The sequence below is a fragment of the Arachis hypogaea genome, chromosome 6 (assembly GCF_003086295.3).
Source record: "Arachis hypogaea cultivar Tifrunner chromosome 6, arahy.Tifrunner.gnm2.J5K5, whole genome shotgun sequence".
Classification (NCBI taxonomy): domain Eukaryota; kingdom Viridiplantae; phylum Streptophyta; class Magnoliopsida; order Fabales; family Fabaceae; genus Arachis; species Arachis hypogaea.
The window spans coordinates 103,365,714-103,393,478 of NC_092041.1; the positions used below are offsets into that span (position 1 = coordinate 103,365,714).

The window sequence follows — 27,765 nt, forward strand, 5'->3', positions numbered from 1 at the left end:
AGTTTATAAGATGAGAGACTCATTTACTTGACACTTTAAGGTTTTGAGTTAGATGTGGTGTCTTCTCATCTTATGTTCTCTCACTTGATTCCTTCCCGAATTCTCTCCGATGATCGAAAGCTCTCCACGGTTAGTCCAACAATTTTGACATCTTCGTACCCATTCAAAGCTCAAGCAATCTTTGAAAGATTGCAACCACACCCACATCAGATTCCAACAATCGATTATCTTTTTCCACACCTTCCAAACTTGGTGACATGAGAAAAATAAGTAACAAATAGTTTCAGACTCTAGTTCACGTATCACACATTTATCCATGTCTTGCCGGATTATTATAGCACATCTATTTAGCTTCTCCTGTGTGTTCAGTTTTTCGAGGATTATAAACTATGTGAAGAGTTCTTCGTGAAGTAGTGAAAGGGAAAAAAAATAAATATGTAAAAAATTCACTCCAATAATAATTTCATAAATATTATGATAAAGCCAATCAAAATAGATAAATTTAGTTGGTGCAAATTTTTCTTTTGCCTATTCCAAATGCAAGCAGCATAGATATATATATATATATTAATTGTAATTAGAGAGAAGAAAAAAATGAAGTTTTTATCAAATCTATTTTTCAAAACCTTAAAATCTTAAGTTAATAGGTCTCTCATTTTATAAACTCATCATTCTTTTTTGTTTTTTTTAATATGGGACTAACTTCATGCATTCCTCATACTTGCAACATTAACACCAAGTTCCTCTGCTTCTCATGTTCCCTTTTCTACTTTTAGAACGCTGCAAAAGTTTTCGTTGTCCTCTATTACATATAGTGTGTTAATATAGTTATTAACATCCATAAACCACAATTCAAATAGGTATGAAATTCATTTAATTTTTTTAAGTTTAGTCGCACTCGAGATCAAGTAGAAAAGAGATGTCTAAAAAGATCACACTTTTGACAACATCAATTAAAATTGAGAGTCAAACTAGGCATTTTAATTTCTTGTCCTTTTTCTTCTGGGTATGTACTTGCATGCATGTCGCACCTTCACATTATTAATTAAGTGGTGGAATGAGTTCAAGAGTAAAACTTGTAGGTCTTTGCTTTGATTATGATTGACCTCAAACCTCCAATAGGGGATAAAATCATTAATGCTACGCCAAGCACAATGCAAATCTGTCAACAATGGAGCAAGATCAATCTTGGCTTAAAACAAAACAAATCAAGTAGAATAAAAATTAAAACATAACATATGTAGCATACCCAATTAGTAAACCATGACAAGCTGAATCTTTTAGGTTTGTAGATTGCAAGCCACATGATACAAGGGAGCTGAAATTTGAAGGAGAAAAAAATATACAAGTGAAAGAATTGTCCATCAAGTTGAATGCGTAAATCATTATAATTTTTTAAAAATTAAATTTAGTCAATGTGTTTCCATTGATATCTCAAAAAAACTTGATTTATATGCTAAGCTTACAAAGTACGTTGTTGGAGCAAAAGCAAACCCTCCGAAGAATGCTAATAGGCCATCAAAAAATGGTATGGTAATAGCAACGAACATTGTGAATGCTGAAACCCAAGAGAATCATGTGTTAGATTCATAGAAAAGGTAAATACATTGGAACTTATCAAGAAATAAGTATTTGTTAATTGATATGTTTGTTAAATGTTAGAAGAGTTTACTTACCCACATAAACATTGCGTACTACGAAACGAAGCATTGTACTAGGTTGAAAATTGAATTTCTTCACCATTAAAGTTTCAATCATGTCAAATACTGGCATTGCATACACCTGCAACAAATTATGATGAAAAAAATAGTTTATCTTTTGGAAGTAAAGGTTTTCAAAAATATTTCGCAGAATTCAAATTAAAAGAGACCATATCCAAAAGGTGCAATGTAAGAAAATTAACGCAAAATCAATGGCTGATTTCAATTATGGCTTAAACGACAATAAGTCAAAGTTTATGAGAAATGTAAATGTTAGCTCTCCTTTAATTTCAGTCTTTTTAAAAATTTATTATTATCTAATTAATTTAAGTATTTACTTTTACGTATTAGTAGTTCAAAAAATTAAAAAAAATATTTATTTTTTATTTTTTTCTTTAAAAATTGTATAAAGAACAATATTTAAAAGATATCTAGTTGCACTAAATTAAATATCTTTTAAATATTGTCCTTTATTCATTTTTTAAGAGAAAAGAAAAAATAAAAAGAAAGCAACTCTCCTGATTTTTTGACCAACTAATACATAAAAGTGGATATTTAAATTAATTAAATAATAATAAATTCTTAAAAAGATTAACTAAAGACTAAAAATTAAAAGACAATTTGTATTTTTGGTTATTTCATTTGATTTATAAAAATATTATGTACACACAAAATTAGTCATCAAATCAGCTATCATATATTTATATATATAAATATATGTATAGTTTAACTTTTTAATATATATTTTATATAAGTGACTAATTTATTAGTTATTTTTTTATATACACATAATATAATTATTTAATTTTATATGTATAAACCTATAATGAAAAAGTCTAGGGACCAGCAACTTTTGTATTTTCTGGCCAGCACTTAACCATCAAAACAAAAGTGAGTGATCTCCTACCATTAGATGTAATCTCATATCATTAAAAATACTATTGATGGCCAATTAATGGTTACGAAACACCAAAATTGCTGGTCCCTAGCATTCTTCATCTATAATTATACACTTATTTTATTTAATATTATTCAATTATTTTAACAATAATTACATAATACAAAATAAAATAAACAGTAATGAAAAAAATGCAAAATAACATAATTTTTTATTATCTCTGAAAATAAAAAAGAAAAAGTAGAGAATAAATTTGACCTGATAGCTTCCGATGACATGGATAACAACAAACATGTTGGCCATTGCAATAAGCCAGTTTGGTTTGTGTAGAGAGAAGAAAATGTCGTCCTCAACAGAATTTCCGAAAATCCAATAGCCGATGAGAGCGACCGGAAAGTAGCAGAAAGCAACAACAATGTACGCAACAATCACTCCTTTCCACATTGGAGCCTTTGATGGCTTGTCCGGCGTTGATGGAATAGTTGCTTGGATTTCCATCACCACATTGTGTCCAGCATAGGCAAATGCCACATCGCCAAGGGCACTTAGGAAATTAAATGTTGTTCCTGCTTTACTCTTAGATTTGTACCCATATTGCACATCTTCTATTACACCATTATGGATAGAAGCACCCCATGCTATGGTAGAGTAACTACATCATCATAAGCCCAACATCGCAGTTAACAATTAGTAGGAGGTTATATTTTTATCACATTTTATAATTTAAAAATTTGTAATTGAATTTTTAGATTTACTAACATTTACTTATATATATGAGGAGGGATTCATGTATACAACAACCTGTGTAAGTCTTGAATGAGTTCATATGTCTGATGAGTTTCACTAATCCATGGCCAACCGTTCAATCATGTCTTATTATCATAATAATTAAATTTATCAAATTTCATAAAATTGGGACATTAATAAAATATCCATCCTTGTCTTCTGATAATTTTTTTAAAGGACTACAAAGTTTCAAAAAAAACAAAAAAATACTCATTTTAGTCTTTGATAATGAAACTGATGAATCCTTCTATTAATGATCTCTCTCCAAAAGATGCTTATGTGATTCGTTAATTACTAATATAAGTATTCTCTATTTAATTTTTATAAGTAAAAATAATTTAAGAATCAATAATATTTTTTTACTTTTAACATAGTAAATTTAGTCAATGTATTTGAAAAAGGTAAAAAAAAAAAACTAATAATTATCCTTAAAGAACAACAAGACTTTCAACAAAAAAAAAATTGTCACTCCTAGTTGGTTCTTAACGGATAAATCAACAGTTTAACATACTATGTAGGCTTATTTCGTTAATATAAAAAGAAAATATTGACAAATGGACTAATCAGCCTCACCAAAATAAAGTCCAAAAGTTAGAAAAGATTTTCTTTATTAAAAATCTCGTTATCTTTCAAAATAATTATCAGGAGCCATTTAAAATTTTTTCTCATATATAATCTAATAGTTGTGTTTTTTTATTTTTTAAAATTATAATATAGGTTAAAACTAAAGTGTTATGCTTACATATATATCAAATCAATTTTAAATTTTATGAATTTTTTTAGATTCATCTAAGATGGTGAAATTTAATAACATTGGATTGATAAAATTAAGAATGAAATATTGTTTTTTACTTTCAATGTTTGGACCAAATTTAAAAGTTGTTCCTAACATATAATGTTTTAAAATTATTATAATATTATTTTACCGTCAATTTTGTTAATAATTCTATAATAGAAATGCACATGTAGAAGTTATTTAATCCACTCTAGCAAGCTGATCTCATATTAATGTTAGTAAAAATAACTAGAAAATTAAATAAATAAAAAAATGACACTAGCAATACAAAATCCTAATTACATTGTGTTTCTTCATATGATACTGTTATTTTTTTATTTAATGTTTTATTTTTCACTAATGATGATATAAAATTAGTTTTTCAAGTGGATTATAATGTGTACATGTGCACCTTTGTTATGGAATGGTTAACAGAATAATATCATAACAATTTTAAAACGCTAAAGAGTTAAATAAAATGTTTAAAACGTTATGAATAACTTTAAATTTTGGTCCAAACGTTGAGAATAGGAGCGATATTTTATTCTAAAATTAATTTCTCATATATATTTATTCAATGAAATAATATTAAAAAGTTTAATTTTCAGAATGTTAAGACAAGAAGAGATATAAATTAGAAATACCTGAGGGACATGATTGCTGCTGCTAGTGAAACTAGAGTAATTGAATTGAAGGTAGGGAGATGAGAAAGTACAAAGTGAACTGAGGCAAATATCATAATGAAAAAGGTCAATTTGATATGTTTGCAACTTGATGAACACACAGTTTTGTGGAACTTTTGCAATGATTTTCCTCCAGTGATCATATATACAATGTTTACACCAATTTCAACCACAAGTTGTTGAGGCACCACAATATAAAGCCCAAGCTTTTCACCAAATGCATATTGACCCAATTCATGGTATCTATCAAAACGTCTACCTGGAACCATTTCATGCATCTCAACCATTTGCCATAACGTATACAAAGTGATGATCCATGACAAGATTAGCACGGTCACACCGGGTCCCCTAAATAAAATTGTTATTAGAATAATATCTTAAATTGTTTCTGAAATTTTGTTGTTCGGGATAAATTAATTTATAATAAAAAATGATAAATTATTTTATCATATTTAGAATGTTAAACAAATTGCCTGCAATAAAATAAAAGACAAATTAAGATATTATTTTTAAAAATTTTAGACAATTTAATCCTTTCATCAAACCTTTTCTAAAAAATAAAATATATATTAATTTAAAAAAAAACACAAAAGACTAATAATTTTTTTGAGATTGATTTATCTATATTTTGAAAACATCATAGACTAATCTCTCAGTTTTTTTTTTTGTTAAAAACTAATTTATTGAAGCAAAATTATTAAAGACTAATTTAAGATATTACTATATTATTATAAATGAAGCATATGAAATGTTCAAAAGTACTTTTTTTTAATTTTTTATGGTATCTTCTAGTTCGATAGTTTAAGAACTAATTCATTACGAATCTGAGCTCCATTTAAGGGTTTATCATTGGTTAATGAATTGCTACATATACAAAGACGAGATTCAAACCCTAACCACTTACTTAATTGGACTAGTGAACTAACTACTAAACTAATCTAAGTTTCTTACTATGTTGCCAATATATAGTTCAAAATGCTAAGCCCACTTAATTTTAATATGTTATCATCATAATCTATTCAATCCAATATAGTTAGATCACTCGACAGAAAAATATTTTTGCAATCAAATTTTACAGTTTATATATTTACTCCTGGCCGACATAAAGATAGAGGTATATATTATTACAAATTCCACATTTTTTAAGAATCAAGATTTAAAAAATTTATAATAGAAGACATCTATCCCTAACCACTTATTAAATTAGTTTTAAGGGTGTGTACTATAATTTTGCATTAATCTTTGGAATTAAATTTAAAATATTTAAAATGATTTAACATTCATTCATTTCCTTTGGGGGAAGGGGGGTGTTTTAAAACCTACCATCCAAGCTTTGACATGGCATATGGTAAGCTAAGTACACCAGCACCAACCATGGCTGTGACATTATGAAAAGCTGAATACCACCATTTTGCATTTCTCGAAGAAGTGATTGGAAGCCAATCGTCAAGTGTCTTTTGCATGTCTATTTTTTCTTCAATCTGTTTGGGAAAAAACAAATAAAATTATCTTTAATTTGAATTCAAGTTATATATACATTCATACGAAAACATATATACTAGAAACTTTACCCAAAAAAAAAACACAAATAAATAAATAAAATGTTATTTTAAAAATATTATTTATACACTAAAATTAACCATTAAAATGAGTCACGCGCTATGAAGCATAGACACTTTGTTGAGTTGCCGTGTCCACGTGTCGGACATATTTCGGACACAACACTAACCGACACTCGTCCGACACGCGTGTCTGTTGTGTCCAAATCGTGTCTCAATAAAAAAAAATTCTCCGAACACACTTAAACACACCTAAATACCATCACGTGTCAGCATGTCCGTGTTGGGAATAATACATCATTCCCCCTTGAGAAAATACCTTTGACAGAGAAATAAAATAGACACAATCACAACACAAGAATTTAACGTGGAAACTCCAATTACCGGAGAAAAAACCATGGCCGTTGTCAAATGACAACCAGAGAATATCACTATGTGAAAATTGTTACAACACATAGACTTCTTTCTCTCTAACACCGGCACCCCAATATACCCACACTCTCTCAAAGCAAATATCTAACTACACCTCACAACACTATCTAATCAAGAGTATAGAGGAAAAGAAAAATCAGATACAAGCTTAAACTGTTTCTGACTGGTGCAAAAACAAATGGAGAACTTAGCCTCATATTTATAGCCTAGGCCACCCACTCCATTTGCTATCCTAAGCAATGTGGGACTAATTCAACTAAATCCTAACAATCTCCATCTTGATTGAAATAGTCACACATTTTCAGCTTTCATTGTCAACACCTACAATTCTTTGCTGCCATTGTCTATACTGACAATCATAGTTCAGAGAACTATCATACTCCACCATGAAAGTATACTCACTTGGAATTAGACCACTCCAAGCATTTCGCCTTGGTCCAAATCGAAACCTTGCTGAAAATTCATGGTGCAACTTCCAAATTGGCTTTTCCTGGAAGTTCTTCAGCCATCGACATAACTCCGCCACACACCTTGCATCTCAACGCCAACCAATGCCCGTGTGCAATTGTGGACCCGATTGCCATAACTTATCCTTATCTATGGCAGTGCGGTAATACCATGAGGATACTTCTTGTCTTCTAGAGAACATCATCTTCTCTCATAGAGAGAGCAACCAGAGATCTTCTCCTTCAACGCCTTGTGCAAACCTGATTGTATTAACACATCCTTGACTTGTATTTGCCACAAGCCAAAATTGATTCTTCCATCAAATTTCTCTATTTCAAGCTTCACAGCACTTGAATATCCTGACATTGTTGCAACCTATACTGGAATAATATAACTCAACTGTAGACCGTGCACTAGGAAGGGTCCCCAGGAAAGAGAGGTGGGTCACAATGGACACACGTAAATACCAAGTCTTTCCTTAGCCAGAACATTTCCAAACTGCACTCTCACAGTGTCACACTGCCTTCCAGCAACAGCAACAGCAACCAAAGATCAACTTCAAGCCACAGGACAAAATTCTTTTCTGATGTGGAAGGTCAGACTAGGTTGCAACCACAGAGCATACTAAGAATAAATTCCACCGAACCAAAACTCTGATACTACTTGTTGGGAATAATACACCATTTCCCCTTGAGAAAATACCTTTGACAGAGAAATAAAATAGACACAATCACAACACAAGAATTTAACGTAGAAACTCCAATTACCGGAGAAAAAACTACGGCCGTTGTCAAATGACAACCAGAGAATATCACTATGTGAAAATTGTTACAACACATAGACTTCTTTCTCTCTAACACCGGCACCCCAGTACACCTACACTCTCTCAAAGCAAATATCTAACTATACCTCACAACACTCTCTACTCAAGAGTATATAGAAAAGAAAAATCAGATACAAATTTAAAGTGTTTCTGACTGGTGCAAAAACAAATGGAGAACTTAGCCTCATATTTATAGCCTAGGCCACCCACTCCATTTGCTATCCTAAGCAATGTGGGACTAATTCAACCAAATCCTAACAATCTCCACCTTGATTGAAATAGTCACACATCTTCAGATTCCATTGTCAACACCGACAATTCTTTGCTGCCATTGTCTATACCGACAATCATAGTTCAGAGAACTATCATACTCCGCCATGAAAGTATACTCACTTGGAATTAGACCACTCCAAGCATTTCGCCTTGGTACAGATCGAAATCTTGCTGAAAATTCATGGTGCAACTTCCAAATTGGCTTTTCCTGGAAGTTCTTCAGCCGTCGACATAACTCCGCCACACACCTTGCATCTCAACGCCAACCAATGCCCGTGTGCAATTGTGAACCCGATTGCCACAACTTATCCTTATCTATGGCAGTGCGGTAATACCATGAGAATACTTCTTGTCTTCTAGAGAACATCATCTTCTCTCATAGAGAGAGCAACTAGAGATCTTCTCCTTCAACGCCTTGTGCAAACCTGATTGTATCAACACATCCTTGACTAGTATTTGCCACAAGCCAAAATTGATTCTTCCATCAAATTTCTCTATTTCAAGTTTCACAGCACTTGAATATCCTGACATTGTTGCAACCGTATACTGGAATAATATAACTCAACTGTAGACCGTGCACTAGGAAGGGTCCCCAGGAAAGAGAGGTGGGTCACAATGGACACACTTAAATACCAAGTCTTTCCTTAGCCAGAACCTTTCCAAACTGCACTCTCACAGTGTCACACTGCCTTCCAGCAACAACAACAGCAACCAAAGATCAACCTCAAGCCACAGGACAAAATTCTTTTCTGATGTGGAAGGTCAGACTAGGCTGCAACCACAGAGCATACTAAGAATAAATCCCACCGAACCAAAGCTCTGATACTACTTGTTGGGAATAATACACCATTTTCCCTTGAGAAAATACCTTTGACAGAGAAATAAAATAGACACAATCACAACACAAGAATTTAACGTAGAAACTCCAATTACCGGAGAAAAAAGCACGGCCGTTGTCAAATGACAACCAGAGAATATCACTATGTGAAAATTGTTACAACACATAGACTTCTTTCTCTCTAACACCGGCACCCCAATACACCCACACTCTCTCAAAGCAAATATCTAACTACACATCACAACACTCTCTAATCAAGAGTATAGAGGAAAAGAAAAATCAGATACAAGCTTAAAGTGTTTCTGACTGGTGCAAAAACAAATGGAGAACTTAGCCTCATATTTATAGCCTAGGCCACCCACTCCATTTGCTATCCTAAGCAATGTGGGACTAATTCAACCAAATCCTAATAATCTCCACCTTGATTGAAATAGTCACACATCTTCAGCTTCCATTGTCAACACCTACAATTCTTTACTTCCATTGTCTATACCGACAATCATAGTTCAGAGAACTATCATACTCTACCATGAAAGTATACTCACTTGGAATTAGACCACTCCAAGCATTTCGCCTTGGTACAGATCGAAACCTTGCTGAAAATTCATTGTGCAACTTCCAAATTGGCTTTTCCTAGAAGTTCTTCAGCCATCGACATAACTCCGCCACACACCTTGCATCTCAACGCCAACCAATGCCCGTGTGCAATTGTAGACCCGATTGCCACAACTTATCCTTATCTATGGCAGTGCGGTAATACCATGAGGATACTTCTTGTCTTCTAGAGAACATCATCTTCTCTCATAGAGAGAGCAACTAGAGATCTTCTCATTCAACGCCTTATGCAAACCTGATTGTATCAACACATCCTTGACTTGTATTTGCCACAAGCCAAAATTGATTCTTCCATCAAATTTCTCTATTTCAAGCTTCACAGCACTTGAATATCCTGACATTGTTGCAACCGTATACTGGAATAATATAACTCAACTGTAGACCGTGCACTAGGAAGGGTCCCCAGGAAAGAGAGGTGGGTCACAATGTACACACTTAAATACCAAGTCTTTCCTTAGCCAGAACCTTTCCAAACTGCACTCTCACAGTGTCACACTGTCTTTCAGCAACAACAACAGCAACCAAAGATCAACCTCAAGCCACAAGACAAAATTCTTTTCTGATGTGGAAGGTCAGACTAGGCTGCAACCACAGAGCATACTAAGAATAAATCCCACCGAACCAAAGCTCTGATACTACTTGTTGGGAATAATACACCATTTCTCCTTGAGAAAATACCTTTGACAGAGAAATAAAATAGACACAATCACAACACAAGAATTTAACGTGGAAACTCCAATTACCAGAGAAAAAACCACGGCCGTTGTCAAATGACAACCAGAGAATATCACTATGTGAAAATTGTTACAACACATAGACTTCTTTCTCTCTAACACCGGCACCCCAATACACACACTCTCTCAAAGCAAATATCTAACTACACCTCACAACACTCTCTAATCAAGAGTATAGAGGAAAAAAAATCAGATACAAGCTTAAAGTGTTTCTGACTGGTGCAAAAACAAATGGAGAACTTAGCCTCATATTTATAGTCTAGGCCACCCACTCCATTTGTTATCCTAAGCAATGTGGGACTAATTCAACCAAATCCTAACAGTCCGGTCTTATTCTTAATATATATTCTTAAAATAAATTTAGATATAGTATATATTATTATTTATTAAAACAAAAAATATTTTAAATAGTTGATATAATTAAAATAAGACATTAAAAATAATTTAAAAAATTAATTTATATTTTAATATTAATAAAATATTAAAATATCATTACGATTTATTTAAAAAATACTTTATATTTTATATATATGCATGTCCCTGTATCATGTAAGATTTTAAAATTCGTGTGTCGGCGTGTCCCATGTCATATCGTGTCCTGTCTCTGTGTCAGTGTTCGTGCATCATAGGTCACACGTTATTTATTCGTGTATAAATACATGTATTATTTAATTTATTTTTAATATGTATTTTATATTAGTAATAGATTTTGATGTACGCATAACTTTATTCATGTCATTTAAACTGTAGATTAATTAAAATGAATAAAATCATGTAAAATAAAGGAAGTGGATTTGAGAAGAATTTTAAAATAAAATAAAAAATATTTATTTTTCAAAAGAAAGCGCTAACATTATATATTAAATTATGTTTTTTTAATTATTTTTTTAGAAGGAGAGGGAGTGGAACTAAATCGGAAAAACTTTATCTAATTACGTATAAATCGAAGAAAATTTCACTGATTTTAGACCAAAATAAAAAATTTTGCTAATTTTAGACCAAAATCGAACCTAACTCATCTGATTACAGTATGATTTTTCTTATATTTTTTTATATTTGATTTAAATGTTAAATTTTAATTGAAAATTTTAGCCAATGATATTAATATGGAAAAGTGCCATTAACTTGCTTTGGATATTTGTAGTAAATTTTTTTTATTTATTTCACATTTTATTATTCTATAACATACAAAATAAAAATGTTCAAGCTTTTTAAACAATTCTCTTCAGTTGGAAGATATTAAAAATAGTGGTTGAGACCAGGACAACTAAATATGATAGTGCCATATTTCGATCTCTTGTAATAAATTGACACGAATGGTGTTTGAGATATTTATTAGTTATCATAATTCATAACAAAGACAAAAACAAAAATGAGAAATAAGAGTAGAAATTGAGATAAAGGGAGATTTAGTAGGATGAATTATGCACCAAATGAGATCGATGATATGGAAGGGAGGGGGTTTTAGTAAGATTTTATAGTTTTTTTTTTTTTGGTGACTGATTTGATAGTTATTTAAAACATTTTAGTAATTTTTTTCCTGTTGTAAACTTAGTAGACTTTTTTAAAAGCTATTTAAGGATATATATATATATATATATACAGGAACTTTCACCTATTTAAAACTTTTTATTATTACAAATAATTAATACATATTTACCTCATTCGAGGAAAAGGAAAAAAAAATTGGAATTAATTCTTCCAATTATTAGCATTCAGGTAACTTATTACGTCCTTGTTGACCTAATTTTGTTTATTAGTTAATAGTTTTTTACCATTGATCTATTCACAATTTTGCATAAGAAATCATTAAGAAAAATAGAAGAGGGAAATACACAACTAATTAATTATATTACTCCATAAGAATAATTAACTGAATAATATGTTAATATAACTACCACGGCTACTATGTTGATATGTTCAAAATTTAACAGAAACCGAAATCAAGTAAGAATGAATAATAATCCATACTCAGAGAGAGAGAGAGAGAGAGAGAGAGAGAGAGAGAGAGAGAGAGAGAGAGAGAGAGAGAGAGAGAGAGAGAGAGAGAGAGAGAGAGAGAGAGAGAGAGAGAGAGAGAGAGAGAGAGAGAGAGAGAGAGAGTTACGTTGGTGTTACGCGAATTGAAGTTGTAATAAGTTGGTGGCTGAGTCGCCATAGATAATCCAAAGGGCTAACTGCAGTTGTGTAAGAACTGAAGAAAGATATTGCAATTACAAGAATTGCATCGAAACATAAAATGCTTATTATTGGTTGTCCCTCAAATTCTAAAACTGAATTATCTGTAATTTAAAGCCTTAAATTAAAATGAAGAAAGGGTCAGAGAGAGCCAGGATGGTTATTGGTTATAGACTTATAGTGAGGCATTGACTTTTCAGCAATAGGTTAGTAACCTCAAGTAGTTTTTGAATGCTTATTATTTATTAGTTTTAGAAACGGTTAGCGTCAAGGTGAGACATACTACTAGCAAGAGACAATTCTTCGGGAAAAAAAGCATAAGTTATTAATTTATGATGATGCCGGAGTAGTTTAATGTGACTGCAATTGTTGGGGGGGAAAAAAATAGTTTGACCTCCAATTATTATTACTTGTTTAAAACAATAAAAATCTTAAGAAGCCAATTAAATAAACAATAATGCTGTGCATCTAAGTGATTTTCTTAATTAAATTCACCTAAGTGATTTAAATTTACACGCGCAGCTATTGCTTTTTCTTTTTTTTCTTTTTTTTGTTATTTTTCTTTTTTATTATCATTGTTTTCAACAATTTTAAATTAAATAAAATAAAATTTAATATAATTGAATAAAGTGATAATAAATAATTTCATTTTTTTACTAAAATCAGTATTGTTTATGAATTTGAATTTTGATAAAATGTAGAAGTTTCTAAATTTATAGAATGCACGATTTTTTATTCATTTGTTATTACACAATGGTATTGTTGTGATAATATTTCGGTTCATTTTTTAACAATTTTAAATTCAATGGAATGAAATGCAATTGAATAAAGTGATAATGAATAATAATTTCATCATTTTTTTGCTAAAATTAGTGTTGTTTATGAATTCGAATTTGGATAGAATGCAAGAGTTTCTGAGTTTATAGAATGCACAATTTTCAGTTCATTTGTTATTACACAATACACAACATGCACGTAGAATCACGCCGTTCTTCTTCTTCTTCATTTTTTGTGCACCTTCTTCCAAGGACGGATGTATGTATATAAGTGTGGGGGCAATCGTCCCACTACGATTTGAAATTTTTTTGAGTAGTACATGATAATAATAATAATAATATTTATTTGCCCCCACTAATTATTTTAAATTTGACCCCACAATTATTTTTTATTCAACTTTTGGTACTTCATAGTCAATTTAAAAATTTCATATTAAATGTCATTAGAATGATCAATTTTCAATTTAAATGAAATTTATGTTTTTTCTTATAAATCAATTCGAAAGAGTATAATTTATCTTTTTTATATTAGTTTTAATTTTTTTTCTGTAACTACATTAATTAAAAGTACTTTTTCAACTATAAATTTCAATAAAAATTGACTTCTAATTCTATAAGAAGTAAATTTCTAAATAAGTATTTACTAATATATATATATATATATATATATATATATATATATATATATATATATATATATATATATATAATACTACGCATCCAAGTCTTTTTATGAACTAAGTCTAACCAAGTTAAACAATAAACATAAAATAATATTAGACATAACTGATTTTTGTTGTCTTAGACAAATTTGATTAAACTTGGTTAACAAAAAAATACGAATATGTAGCATTATCCTATATAAAAAGACAGATATTTATAAGGGTAAAGTATATTTTTTGTCCCAAAAGTTTGGCAAAAGTTTTAAAAATACCCCTAAGTTTTATTTTGTTTCAATTTTATCCCAGAAGTTTTCGATTTGCATCAAATATACTCTCGGAGGCTAAATTTTCAAAAAATTTAAGACTAATATAACAATAATACATGAAAATTATGCTTGATTTGCTTGTGTTGGGGGTTGAATAGATGTTAAATTTTTTAAAAAATTAGCCGTCAGAGCTATATTTGATGCAAATTGAAAACTTTTGGGACAAAATTGAAACAAAATAAAACTTAGGGATATTTTTGAAATTTTTGTCAAATTTTAGGGTCAAAAAATATACTTTACTTTATTTATAAATGATTATTTTAGTGTTTTAATTTGTAAAATTAGATATTATAAAAACTAATCATGTTATATTTACATCGAAAATAACTACATGTGTATATATATTGAAATAAAAAACACACATTAAAAATAAATTAGATAATACATATATTTATATACGAATACATAATGATTAATAAATAATTTGATAACTAATTTTTATCTTAAGAGAATAAAATAAGAAGAATTATGGAAAGATAAAATAAGAAAAAGAAGATGAAAAAGAAAAAGATAAAAACGAAGAAGAACAAGCAGCAGAAGATGTGGAGGAGGAAAAAGAAGAGTTTTGAATTATGCAAAATTTATCAAAACAAAAAATACACAAATTATTTAACAATTACACATAAATTTCTAAATTTTGACATCAAAATTTTACTACAAAACGCAAAAATTATTTTTCCTTCTTTTTATTCATTTTTTTCTTTTTTCTGTTGCTCTTATTTCTTCTTTTAGGAGCATTGCTTCTCTTAGACTTGAATGTAAATGTATGTATTGTATTACAATATTATTTAGTTGACTGAGTGTATAGGTTCCTCCTCTTCCTACTGATTTTTCAGCATTATGTATTTTTATTTTTTTTATTTGATTTTTTCTTATTTTTGTTCTTGTTAAAAGACTAAAACAAAAAGAATCGTGAGAATGTAAAACAAAAAGGAGAAGATGAAAAAAAAGAAGATAATGATGATAATGAAAAGGAAGAAGGACACTATAAGAAATTCGTTGAATACCGTCAGATTTACCGGCGGATTTACTAAAACAATCTGCCGATAATATATTTACTGTCGGAATAAATTTGACGGTATAAATCTCACAGGAAATTGTTTACTGGCAGATTTTTTCGTTTGCCGCTAATTACTGTCGAAAAATTTCTGCTGATAATTTTTATCGTTAAATATTTTTTCCGATAAATTCGATGGTAATATATTACTAATTAATAATTAAATTAATATTTATCGACGGTAAACTTAAATTTAGAAAATAATTAACTCAGATAATAATAAATTTAAAAAATTGATAACAATACATAATAAGTCAATAATTAACTCAAAAAATAAACAAGTTAAGATTAACTCAAACAATTAACAATAAACAACTAATAAACTCAGATAATAATAAATTTAAAAAATTAATAATAATAAATAATAATAAATTCAAAGGGTGTCCCAAACCAACTCAAGAGGGGAGATCTCAAGCCAATTGCAAGAGGGTGGCTAGACTTTATTGGGCGTTCCATATTGCCCACTAGCAACCGTTCTGAGGTCACCATCAAGAGGGCAGTGATGATTCATTGCATTATGCTTGGAAAAGAAGTGGAGGTTCATCATGTGATTGCTTGTGAGATCTACACAATTGCAAACAAGAATTCCACTGAAGCCAAACTGGCTTACCCAAGCTTGATCTCCTTGCTCTGTAAAGAGGCTGGGGTGAAGATGGGAGTAGATGAGTTCATACCCATTGAACACCCAATCACCAAGAAGTCAATGGAAGGACAAGTGCAAGACAACTCTATCAAGAGGAGGGCGCAGGAATTCCTCCCTGAATTCCCAAGAATTGACTACTGGACCAGCCTAGAAGCATCTATCACCAAGTTGCAAGAGACTATGGAGCAACTGAAGGAAGAACAGCAGAATCAAAACTGCATGCTCTGCAAATTGCTAAAGGAACAAGAGAAGCAGGGGCGTGAACTCCAAGAATTGAAACGCCAAAAGTTCTCCTCTCAAGCTGAGGGAGCATCCACTTCTCAAAATCAAGGTTGTTGAGTCCTAACTCTGTGAAAACCTCTATCATTAGGAGCCTATGTTTGCGTTTTTTTTTTCTTCCTTTGTTTTGTTTTTATTTTTCGTTTTTTTTAGTTTCATTTTATATCTATTTTTTTTAGTCTTGTTTTAATTCATAATTAATAAAATTGAATTTTTATGCCTTAAAGATATGAATGTCCTATGAATCCATCACCTCTCTTAAATGAAAAATGCTTTAATCACAAAAGAACAAGAAGTACAGGATTTCAAAATTTATCATTGAAACTAGTTGAATTAGTTTGATGTGGTGACAATACTTTTTGTTTTCTGAATGAATGCTTGAACAGTGCATATGTCTCTTAAATTTGTTGTTTTGAGAATGTTAAAATTGTTGGCTCTTGAAAGAATGAGGAAAAAGAGAACTGTTATTGAGGATCTAAAATCATTAGACTGATTCTTGAAGCAAGAAAAAGCAGTGGATACAAAAAAAAATTTCGAAAAAAAAAAAGAAAAGAGAAAAAGAAAAGAAATAAAGTTGTAATCCAAGGCAACAAGAGTGTGCTTAAGAACCCTGGACACCTCTAATTGGGGACTTTAGCAAAGCTGAGTCACAATCTGAAAAGGTTCACTCAATTATGTGTCTGTGGCATGTATGTATCCGGTGGTAATACTGGAAGACAGAATGCTTTGGGCCACAGCCAAGACTCATACACTAGCTATGTTCAAGAATCATTATGCTCAACTAAGAGAATCAATAACACTATCTGAGTTCTGAGTTCTTATAGATGCCAATCATTCTGAACTTCAAGGGATAGAGTGAGATGCCAAAACTGTTCGGAGGCAAAAAGCTACTAGTCCCGCTCATCTAATTGGAACTATGTTTCCTTGATATTTTGGAGTCTATAGTATATTCTCTTCTTTTTATCCTATTTTGATTTTCAGTTGCTTGGGGACAAGCAACAATTTAAGTTTGGTGTTGTGATGAGCGGATAATTTGTATGCTTTTTGGCATTGTTTTTAGTATGTTTTTAGTATGATCTAGTTAGTTTTTAGTATATTTTTATTAGTTTTTAGCTAAAATTCACTTTTCTGGACTTTACTATGAGTTTGTGTGTTTTTCTGTGATTTCAGGTATTTTCTGGCTGAAATTGAGGGTCCTGAGCAAAAATCTGATTCCGAGACCAAAAAGGACTGCAGATGCTGTTGGATTCTGACCTCCCTGCACTCGAAGTGGATTTTCTGGAGCTACAGAAGCCCAATTGGCGCGCTCTCAAAGGCGTTGGAAAGTAGACATCCTGGGCTTTCCAGCAATATATGATAGTCCATACTTTGCTCAAGATTTGATGGCCCAAACCGGCGTGGCAAAACAGCCTCAGAAATTCCAGCGTTAAACGCCGGAACAGGCATAAAACTTGGAGTTAAACGCCCAAACTGGCATGAGAACTGGCGTTTAACTCCAGAAAACGTCTCTACACATAAAAGCTTCATTGCTCAGCCCAAGCACACATCAAGTGGACCCAGAAGTGGATTTTTACGTCATTTACTCATTTCTGTACACCCTAGGCTACTAGTTTTCTATTAATAGGATCTTTTGACATTGTACCTTATGACCGGATGACCTCATGACACTTTTACACCTTTCTTTGTGTACTTTCCACAGCATGAGTCTCTAAACCCCATGGTTGGGGGTGAGGAGCTCTGCTGTGTCTTGATGGATTAATGCAATTACTACTGTTTCTCATTCAATCATGCTTGCTTCCATTCTAAGATAATACTTGTTCTTAATCCGGATGAATGTGATGATCTGTGACAATCATCATCATTCTCAATCATGAACGTGTGACTGACAATCACCTCCGTTCTACCTTAGATTAAGTAGTTATCTCTTGGATTCTTTAATCGGAATCTTCGTGGTATAAGCTAGGACTGATGGCGGCATTCAAGAGAATCCCGAAGGTCTAAACCTTGCCTGTGGTATTCTAAGTAGGATTCGATGATTGAATGACTGCGACGTGCTTCAATCTCCTGAAGGCGGGGCGTTAGTGACAGACGCAAAAGAATCACTGGATTCTATTCCGGCCTGATTGAGAACCGACAGATGAATTCCGCTATGCTGTGACAGAGCATATGCAATCGCTTTCACTGAGAGGATGGGAGGTAGCCATTGACAACGGTGAAACCCTACATACAGCTTGCCATGGAAGGAGACTTGCGTGTTTGAAGAAGAAGACAGTAGGAAAGCAGAGATTCAGAAGATGGAGCATCTCTAAACCTCAACCTATTCTCCATTACTGCAAAACAAGTAATCATTTCATGTTCTTTTGCTTTTCACAATCAATCCTGATAATTTCTGATATCCTAACTAAGATTTACAAGATAACCATAGCTTGCTTCAAGCCGACAATCTCTGTGGGATCGACCCTTGCTCGCGCAAGGTATTACTTGGACGACCCAGTACACTTGCTGGTTAGTTGTGCGGGATTGCAAAAGTGTGATTGCAATTTCGTGCACCAAGTTTTTGGCGCCGTTGCCGGGGATTGTTGAGGTTGGACAACTGACGGCTTATCTTATTGCTTAGATTAGGACTATTTTATTTTTGTTGGTTTAGAGTCTTTTAGTTGAGTCTAGCTCCATATTCTAAGTTTGGTGTCAATTGCATGCTTTTGTTTTTCTTTTGATTTTCGATTTTTGCATGTTTTTAGTCCCTTTTTGATTTACAAAAAAATTCTAAGTTTGGTGTCCTCTTTGTATTTTTCCCTTAAAAATTTTCGAAAACTGTGTGTTTGATTTTCTAAAATTTTAAGTTTGGTGTCTTTTTGTGTTTTTCTCTTTCCTCTTTTCAAAATCAAATCTTTTTCATAAAAATTTTTCAATCATATCTTTTTAATTGCTGTTTTCAAAATCTTTTTGATTAACTAATTGATTCAGTTTTCAATTTACTTAGATCTTATTTTCTTTTTGATTTTCGAATTTTTATTTTAATTTTCCTTTGTTTTATTTTAGTTTTTCGTTTTTTTTTTCAAAAAAAAAAACAAAGAAACACAAAATTTATCTCCTTGCAATCATTATCATTTCCCTTTTGTCCATTATGGACTTAAGTGGGATTAATCAGTCCAAAAGGACTCTGGGGTCATATGCTAACCCCATTACAGCTGCATATGGGAGTAGCATATGTACACCTCCCATCAAAGCAAGCAGCTTTGAACTAAATCCTCAACTCATTATCATAGTGCAGCAAAATTGCCAGTATTCCGGTCTTCCACAGGAAGAACCTACTGAGTTTCTGGCACAGTTTTTACAAATTGCTGACACAGTACATGATAAAGAGGTGGATCAGGATGTCTACAGACTATTACTGTTTCCATTTGCTGTAAAAGATCAAGCTAAAAGGTGGTTGAATAACCAACCTACAGCAAGCATAAAGACATGGAAACAGTTGTCAGACAAATTCCTGAGTCATTTTTACCCTCCAAAAAGGATGACACAGTTAAGGCTGGACATCCAAGGCTTTAAACAAGAGGATAATGAATCCCTTTATAATGCCTGGGAGAGGTATAGAGGTATGCTAAGGAAATGTCCCTCTGAAATGTTTTCAGAGTGGGTACAGTTAGACATTTTCTATTATGGGCTTACAGAAAAAGCTCAGATGTCTTTAGACCACTCAGCTGGTGGATCTATACACATGAGGAAGACAATTGAAGAAGCTCAAGAGCTTATAGACACTGTTGCTAGAAACCAATATTTGTATTCTAGCAATGAGTTCTCTCCAAAAGAGGAAGTCATGACAGTAGTCACTGACCCTAATCCTCAAGAACAGATAAATGAGCTTAATCAACAATTGCTCCTGATGACAGAACAGTTAGCAGACTTTAAAGAGATGCTCTATGAAACTAAAGTTGCTAACAAGAGCATAGAACTGCAGTTGAATCAAGCAAAACAGCAAATATCTAAACAGATAACAGAGGAATGTCCTGCAGTTCAATTGAGGAGTGGGAAGACCCTGAATAACACTGCTCAAAAGAGTAAAAAGCCAAACAAGGAACAATTGACAGAGGACGACCAAACCACTGTTCAAAATCCCTCTGAGGACAGTAAGAGCCCAGAGAGGAATGCTATTGGCGTTCAAACGCCAGAAAGGGAAGGAAAGCTGGCGTTAAACGCCCATTCCTTGCCCAGTTCTGGCGTTCAAACGCCAGAAAAGGGGGAAAAGTTGGCGTTTAACGCCCAAACTTCACCCATTCCTAGCATTCAGACGCCTGGGGAGAATCAGACACCTGAGAGTGCTGACAGTAATCCCTCTAACAAGGCTTCTTCAACCACTTCTGTAAGGAATAAACCTGCAGCATCTAAGGTTGAAGAATATAAAGCCAAGATGCCTTATCCTCAAAAACTCCGCCAAGCGGAACAGGATAAGCAATTTGCCCGCTTTGCAGACTATCTAAGGACTCTTGAAATAAAGATTCCGTTTGCAGAGGCACTTGAGCAAATACCTTCTTATGCTAAGTTCATGAAAGAAATCTTAAGTCATAAGAAGGATTGGAGAGAAACTGAAAAAGTGTTTCTCACTGAAGAATGCAGTGCAGTCATATTAAAGAGCTTACCAGAAAAGCTTCAAGATCCAGGGAGCTTTATGATACCATGCACATTAGAAGGTGCTTGCACCAAGACAGCTCTATGTGATCTTGAAGCAAGCATCAATCTAATACCTGCATCCACTATCAGAAAGCTTGGGTTGACTGGAGAAGTCAAAGCAACCCGGATATGCCTCCAACTTGCTGATGGCTCCATTAAACACCCATCAGGCATAATTGAGGACATGATTGTCAAGGTTGGGCCATTTGCTTTTCCCACTGACTTTGTGGTGCTGGAAATGGAGGAGCACAAGAGTGCAACTCTCATTCTAGGAAGACCCTTCCTAGCAACTGGACGAACTCTCATTGATGTGCAAAAAGGGGAAGTCACCTTGAGAGTCAATGAGGATGAGTTCAAGTTGAATGCTGTAAAAGCTATGCAGCATCCATACACACCAAATGACTGCATGGGCGCTGACATTATTGACTCTCTGGTAGAAGAGATCAATATGGCTGAAAGCCTAGAATCAGAGCTTGAGGACATCTTCAAGGATGCTCAAACTGATCAAGAAGAACTAGAGGAGGTAAAGGAATTTTCAAAAATTCCTCAGGAGGAGGATAAGCCTCCCAAGCCTGAACTCAAACCACTACCACCATCCCTGAAATATGCATTTCTGGGAGAGGGTGACACTCTTCCAGTGATTATAAGCTCTGCTTTAAACTCACAGGAAGAGGAAGCACTGATTCAAGTGCTAAGGACACACAAGACAGCTCTTGGGTGGTCCATAAGTGATCTTAAGGGCATTAGCCCAGCTAGATGCATGCACAAGATCCTACTGGAGGATAATGCCAAACCAGTGGTCCAACCACAGAGGAGGCTAAATCCTGCCATGAAGGAGGTGGTGCAGAAAGAGGTCACTAAGTTACTAGAGGCTGGGATTATTTATCCTATTTCTGATAGCCCCTGGGTGAGCCCTGTCCAAGTTGTTCCCAAAAAGGGAGGCATGACAGTGGTTCATAATGAAAAAAATGAACTGGTTCCTACAAGGACAGTCACAGGGTGGCGCATGTGTATTGACTACAGAAGGCTCAATACAGCCACCAGAAAGGATCATTTTCCTTTACCATTCATAGACCAAATGCTAGAAAGACTAGCTGGTCATGATTATTACTGCTTTTTGGATGGCTATTCAGGCTACAACCAAATTGCAGTAGATCCTCAGGACCAAGAGAAAACAGCATTCACCTGCCCTTCTGGCGTGTTTGCCTACAGGAGGATGCCTTTTGGTCTGTGCAATGCACCTGCAACCTTTCAGAGGTGCATGCTCTCTATCTTCTCAGATATGGTAGAGAAATTTCTGGAAGTCTTCATGGATGACTTTTCAGTATATGGAGACTCATTTAGCTCCTGTCTTAATCACCTAGCACTTGTCCTGAAAAGGTGCCAAGAGACTAACCTGGTTTTAAACTGGGAGAAATGTCACTTTATGGTGACTGAAGGAATTGTCCTTGGGCACAAAATTTCAAGCAGGGGAATAGAGGTGGATAAGGCAAAGGTAGAGGTAATTGAAAAATTACCACCACCTGCCAATGTTAAGGCAATCAGAAGCTTTCTGGGGCATGCAGGATTCTACAGAAGGTTTATAAAGGATTTTTCGAAAATTGCAAAACCTCTGAGTAACCTGTTAGCTGCCGACACACCATTTGTGTTTGATACACAGTGTCTGCAGGCATTTGAGACCCTGAAAGCTAAGCTGGTCACAGCACCAGTCATCTCTGCACCAGATTGGACATTGCCATTTGAACTAATGTGTGATGCCAGTGACCATGCCATTGGTGCAGTGTTGGGACAGAGGCATAACAAGCTTCTGCACGTCATTTACTATGCCAGCCGTGTTCTAAATGACGCACAGAAGAACTACACAACCACAGAAAAAGAGTTACTTGCAGTGGTCTATGCCATTGACAAGTTTAGATCCTATCTAGTGGGGTCCAAAGTGGTTGTGTACACTGACCATGCTGCTCTTAAATACTTACTCACAAAGCAGGATTCAAAACCCAGGCTCATCAGATGGGTGTTGCTTCTGCAAGAGTTTGATATAGAAATAAGAGACAGAAAAGGGACAGAGAACCAAGTAGCTGATCATCTGTCCCGAATAGAACCAGTAGCTGGGGCGTCCCTCCCTTCTACTGAGATTTCTGAGACTTTCCCAGATGAGCAACTATTTGCCATTCAGGAAGCTCCATGGTTTGCAGATATTGCAAATTATAAAGCTGTGAGGTTCATACCCAAAGAGTACAGCCATGTGCAGAGAAAGAAATTAATTTCAGATGCCAAGTACTACTTATGGGATGAACCATATCTCTTTAAGAGATGTGCTGACGGAGTGATCCGCAGATGTGTACCCAGAGAAGAAGCACAAAAGATCCTATGGCACTGCCATGGATCACAGTATGGAGGACATTTTGGAAGTGAGCGAACAGCCACTAAAGTCCTCCAATGTGGCTTCTACTGGCCTACTCTCTATAAAGATTCCCGAGAGTTTGTGCGTAACTGTGACAGTTGCCAAAGAGCTGGTAACCTGCCTCATGGATATGCCATGCCTCAACAAGGGATATTAGAGATAGAATTGTTTGATGTATGGGGAATTGACTTCATGGGGCCATTCCCACCATCATACTCAAACACTTACATTCTGGTGGCAGTGGACTATGTATCTAAGTGGGTAGAAGCAATTGCTACACCCACTAATGATACCAAGACCGTACTGAAATTCCTCCAGAAAAACATTTTCAGCAGATTTGGCGTTCCCAGAGTGCTAATCAGTGACGGGGGCACTCATTTCTGCAATAAACAGCTACACCTTGCTATGGTTAGATATGGAATTAGCCACAAAGTGGCAACTCCGTATCATCCACAGACAAATGGGTAAGCTGAGGTCTCTAACAGAGAGCTAAAGAGAATCCTGGAACGGACTGTGATGGCCCAAAGAAAGGATTGGGCAAAGAGCTTGGATGATGCTCTGTGGGCATACAGAACAGCATTCAAGACTCCTATAGGAACCTCTCCATACCAACTGGTGTATGGGAAGGCCTGTCATTTGCCTGTGGAACTGGAACATAAAGCCTATTGGGCAACCAGATTCCTAAACATGGATGCACAGTTAGCTGGTGAAAAAAGACTGCTCCAGCTAAATGAGCTAGAGGAGTTCAGACTCAATGCCTTTGAAAATGCAAAAATTTATAAGGAAAAGGCAAAGAAATGGCATGACAAGAAGTTGTCAACCAGAGTCTTTGAGCCAGGACAAAAAGTTCTGCTCTTCAACTCTAGGCTCAGACTGTTTCCAGGAAAACTCAAATCCCGTTGGAGGGGTCCGTATGTGATTACAGGAGTGTCACCATATGGATATGTTGAGCTTCAGGATATTGATTCTGACAAGAAGTTCATTGTTAATGGACAGAGAATCAAGCACTATCTTGAAGGAAATTTTGAGCAGGAATGCTCAAAACTGAGACTTGAGTGATTCTCAGTGAAGGTCCAGCTAAAGACAGTAAAGAAGCGCTTGCTGGGAGGCAACCCAGTCATTAGTAGGTTGTATGATTAGTTCTTACAGAGGCAAATATCAAAAATGAAGGAATTCACAGAGTTACAGAAGGATTCAGCTCAAAAAGCAGAGAAAAGGAGCTTACAGGCGAAAAAACGCCAGTAAGGGGCATTTTGGGCGTTAAACGCCAGAATGGGTACCATTCTGGGCGTTTAACGCCAGGAATGGTGCCATTTTGGGCGTTAAACGCCAGAATGGGCACCATTCTGGGCGTTTAACGCCAGGTGTGCAGCATCCTGGGCGTTTTGAAAAACGCCCAGTGATAAAGGCTTTCTGGCGTTTAACGCCAGTCAGGGCACCTGGCTGGGCGTTAAACGCCCAAAAGGGGTGCCAATTGGGCGTTAAACGCCAGAATGAGTGCCATTCTGGGCGTTTAACGCCAGAAAGGTGGGGGGACCACATTTTTGTTTTCAACTCAAATTTTTTCAAACTTTCCTCTTTTTACCCATACTCTTCTACATAAATGCACTTCAACCTTTCATCGTTCACTTTCAAATCTTCACAAATCAAAACCATTCTTCAAATCTATTTCAAATTAATCCCAAATCTTCTTCAAATACTCACCCTTTTCTCAATTTCTTTCCATATCTCCTCAAATCTCCTTTCAAATCTCTCTTTTTTTTTTCGAAAAAAACTCTCCCCCTCACCTTATAAATTCGTGTTTGGCTTCCTCTTTCCACCACACCATTCGAATTTCCTCTTCCTCTCTCTCTCTCTCTCTTTTCTTCTTTCTTCTCTTTTTGCTTGAGGACAAGCAAAACCTCTAAGTTTGGTGTGCTTTTCCGTGATCACTAAGCCAAGATTCATCAAGATCATGGCTCCTAAGGGAAAACAAACCAACTCAAGAGGAAAGAAAGAGACTAATCCAAAGAATCTTTGGAATCAAGAGAAGTTCTTAACCAAAGAACATGAAGACCATTATCACAAAATAATGGGTCTGAGGTCAGTGATCCCGGAAGTTAAAGTTGATCTGAAAGAAGATGAATATCCGGAGATCCAAGAGCAAATTCGAAACAGAGGATGGGAAGTTCTGACCAATCCTGAAATAAAGGTTGGAAGGAACATGGTTCAGGAATTCTACTCTAATCTGTGGCTAACAGATAAGCAGAGAATGACTGGAACTGCTTACCATACCTACAGAACCATGGTCAGAGGGAAAGTTATGTACTTCCATCTGGACAAAATAAGAGAAATCTTCAAACTACCTCAACTGCAAGATGATCCTGACTCCTTCAATAGGAGGATGGTGAGAGTAGATAAAGGGTTGGATCAAGTTCTAGAGGACATATGCCTCCCTGGGACTAAGTGGATAACCAATTCAAAGGGTGTCCCAAACCAACTCAAGAGGGGAGACCTCAAGCCAATTGCAAGAGGGTGGCTAGACTTTATTGGGCGTTCCATATTGCCCACTAGCAACCGTTCTGAGGTCACCATCAAGAGGGCAGTGATGATTCATTGCATTATGCTTGGAAAAGAAGTGGAGGTTCATCATGTGATTGCTTGTGAGATCTACACAATTGCAAACAAGAATTCCACTGAAGCCAAACTGGCTTACCCAAGCTTGATCTCCTTGCTCTGTAAAGAGGCTGGGGTGAAGATGGGAGTAGATGAGTTCATACCCATTGAACACCCAATCACCAAGAAGTCAATGGAAGGACAAGTGCAAGACAACTCTATCAAGAGGAGGGCGCAGGAATTCCTCCCTGAATTTCCAAGAATTGACTACTGGACCAGCCTAGAAGCATCTATCACCAAGTTGCAAGAGACTATGGAGCAACTGAAGGAAGAACAGCAGAATCAAAACTGCATGCTCTGCAAATTGCTAAAGGAACAAGAGAAGCAGGGGCGTGAACTCCAAGAATTGAAACGCCAAAAGTTCTCCTCTCAAGCTGAGGGAGCATCCACTTCTCAAAATCAAGGTTGTTGAGTCCTAACTCTGTGAAAACCTCTATCATTAGGAGCCTATGTTTGCGTTTTTTTTTTCTTCCTTTGTTTTGTTTTTATTTTTCGTTTTTTTTTAGTTTCATTTTATATCTATTTTTTTAGTCTTGTTTTAATTCATAATTAATAAAATTGAATTTTTATGCCTTAAAGATATGAATGTCCTATGAATCCATCACCTCTCTTAAATGAAAAATGCTTTAATCACAAAAGAACAAGAAGTACAGGATTTCAAAATTTATCATTGAAACTAGTTGAATTAGTTTGATGTGGTGACAATACTTTTTGTTTTCTGAATGAATGCTTGAACAGTGCATATGTCTCTTAAATTTGTTGTTTTGAGAATGTTAAAATTGTTGGCTCTTGAAAGAATGAGAAAAAAGAGAACTGTTATTGAGGATCTAAAATCATTAGACTGATTCTTGAAGTAAGAAAAAGCAGTGGATACAAAAAAAAATTCGAAAAAAAAAAGAGAAAAAGAAAAGAAATAAAGTTGTAATCCAAGGCAACAAGAGTGTGCTTAAGAACCCTGGACACCTCTAATTGGGGACTTTAGCAAAGCTGAGTCACAATCTGAAAAGGTTCACTCAATTATGTGTCTGTGGCATGTATGTATCCGGTGGTAATACTGGAAGACAGAATGCTTTGGGCCACAGCCAAGACTCATACACTAGCTATGTTCAAGAATCATTATGCTCAACTAAGAGAATCAATAACACTATCTGAGTTCTGAGTTCTTATAGATGCCAATCATTCTGAACTTCAAGGGATAGAGTGAGATACCAAAACTGTTCGGAGGCAAAAAGCTACTAGTCCCGCTCATCTAATTGGAACTATGTTTCCTTGATATTTTGGAGTCTATAGTATATTCTCTTCTTTTTATCCTATTTTGATTTTCAGTTGCTTGGGGACAAGCAACAATTTAAGTTTGGTGTTGTGATGAGCGGATAATTTGTATGCTTTTTGGCATTGTTTTTAGTATGTTTTTAGTATGATCTAGTTAGTTTTTAGTATATTTTTATTAGTTTTTAGCTAAAATTCACTTTTCTGGACTTTACTATGAGTTTGTGTGTTTTTCTGTGATTTCAGGTATTTTCTGGTGGAAATTGAGGGTCCTGAGCAAAA

The 27,765-nt window shown here is 34.5% G+C and overlaps 1 protein-coding gene across 1 annotated transcript; it reads right to left on the minus strand.

Moving 5' to 3' along the window:
* Nucleotides 1-851: 851 nt before the first annotated feature.
* On the minus strand, nucleotides 852-12,959 carry LOC112698262 (lysine histidine transporter 1). Its single transcript, XM_029287777.2, has 8 exons — nucleotides 12,671-12,959; nucleotides 6,166-6,323; nucleotides 4,804-5,190; nucleotides 2,857-3,250; nucleotides 1,677-1,782; nucleotides 1,467-1,558; nucleotides 1,250-1,318; nucleotides 852-1,162 (listed from the first exon to the last, which is right to left on the minus strand). Exons 1-8 carry the CDS (start codon nucleotides 12,719-12,721, stop codon nucleotides 1,064-1,066), a joined length of 1,356 nt encoding a protein of 451 aa, XP_029143610.2. The 5' UTR covers nucleotides 12,722-12,959; the 3' UTR covers nucleotides 852-1,063.
* Between the last annotated feature and the right edge of the window lie 14,806 nt (nucleotides 12,960-27,765).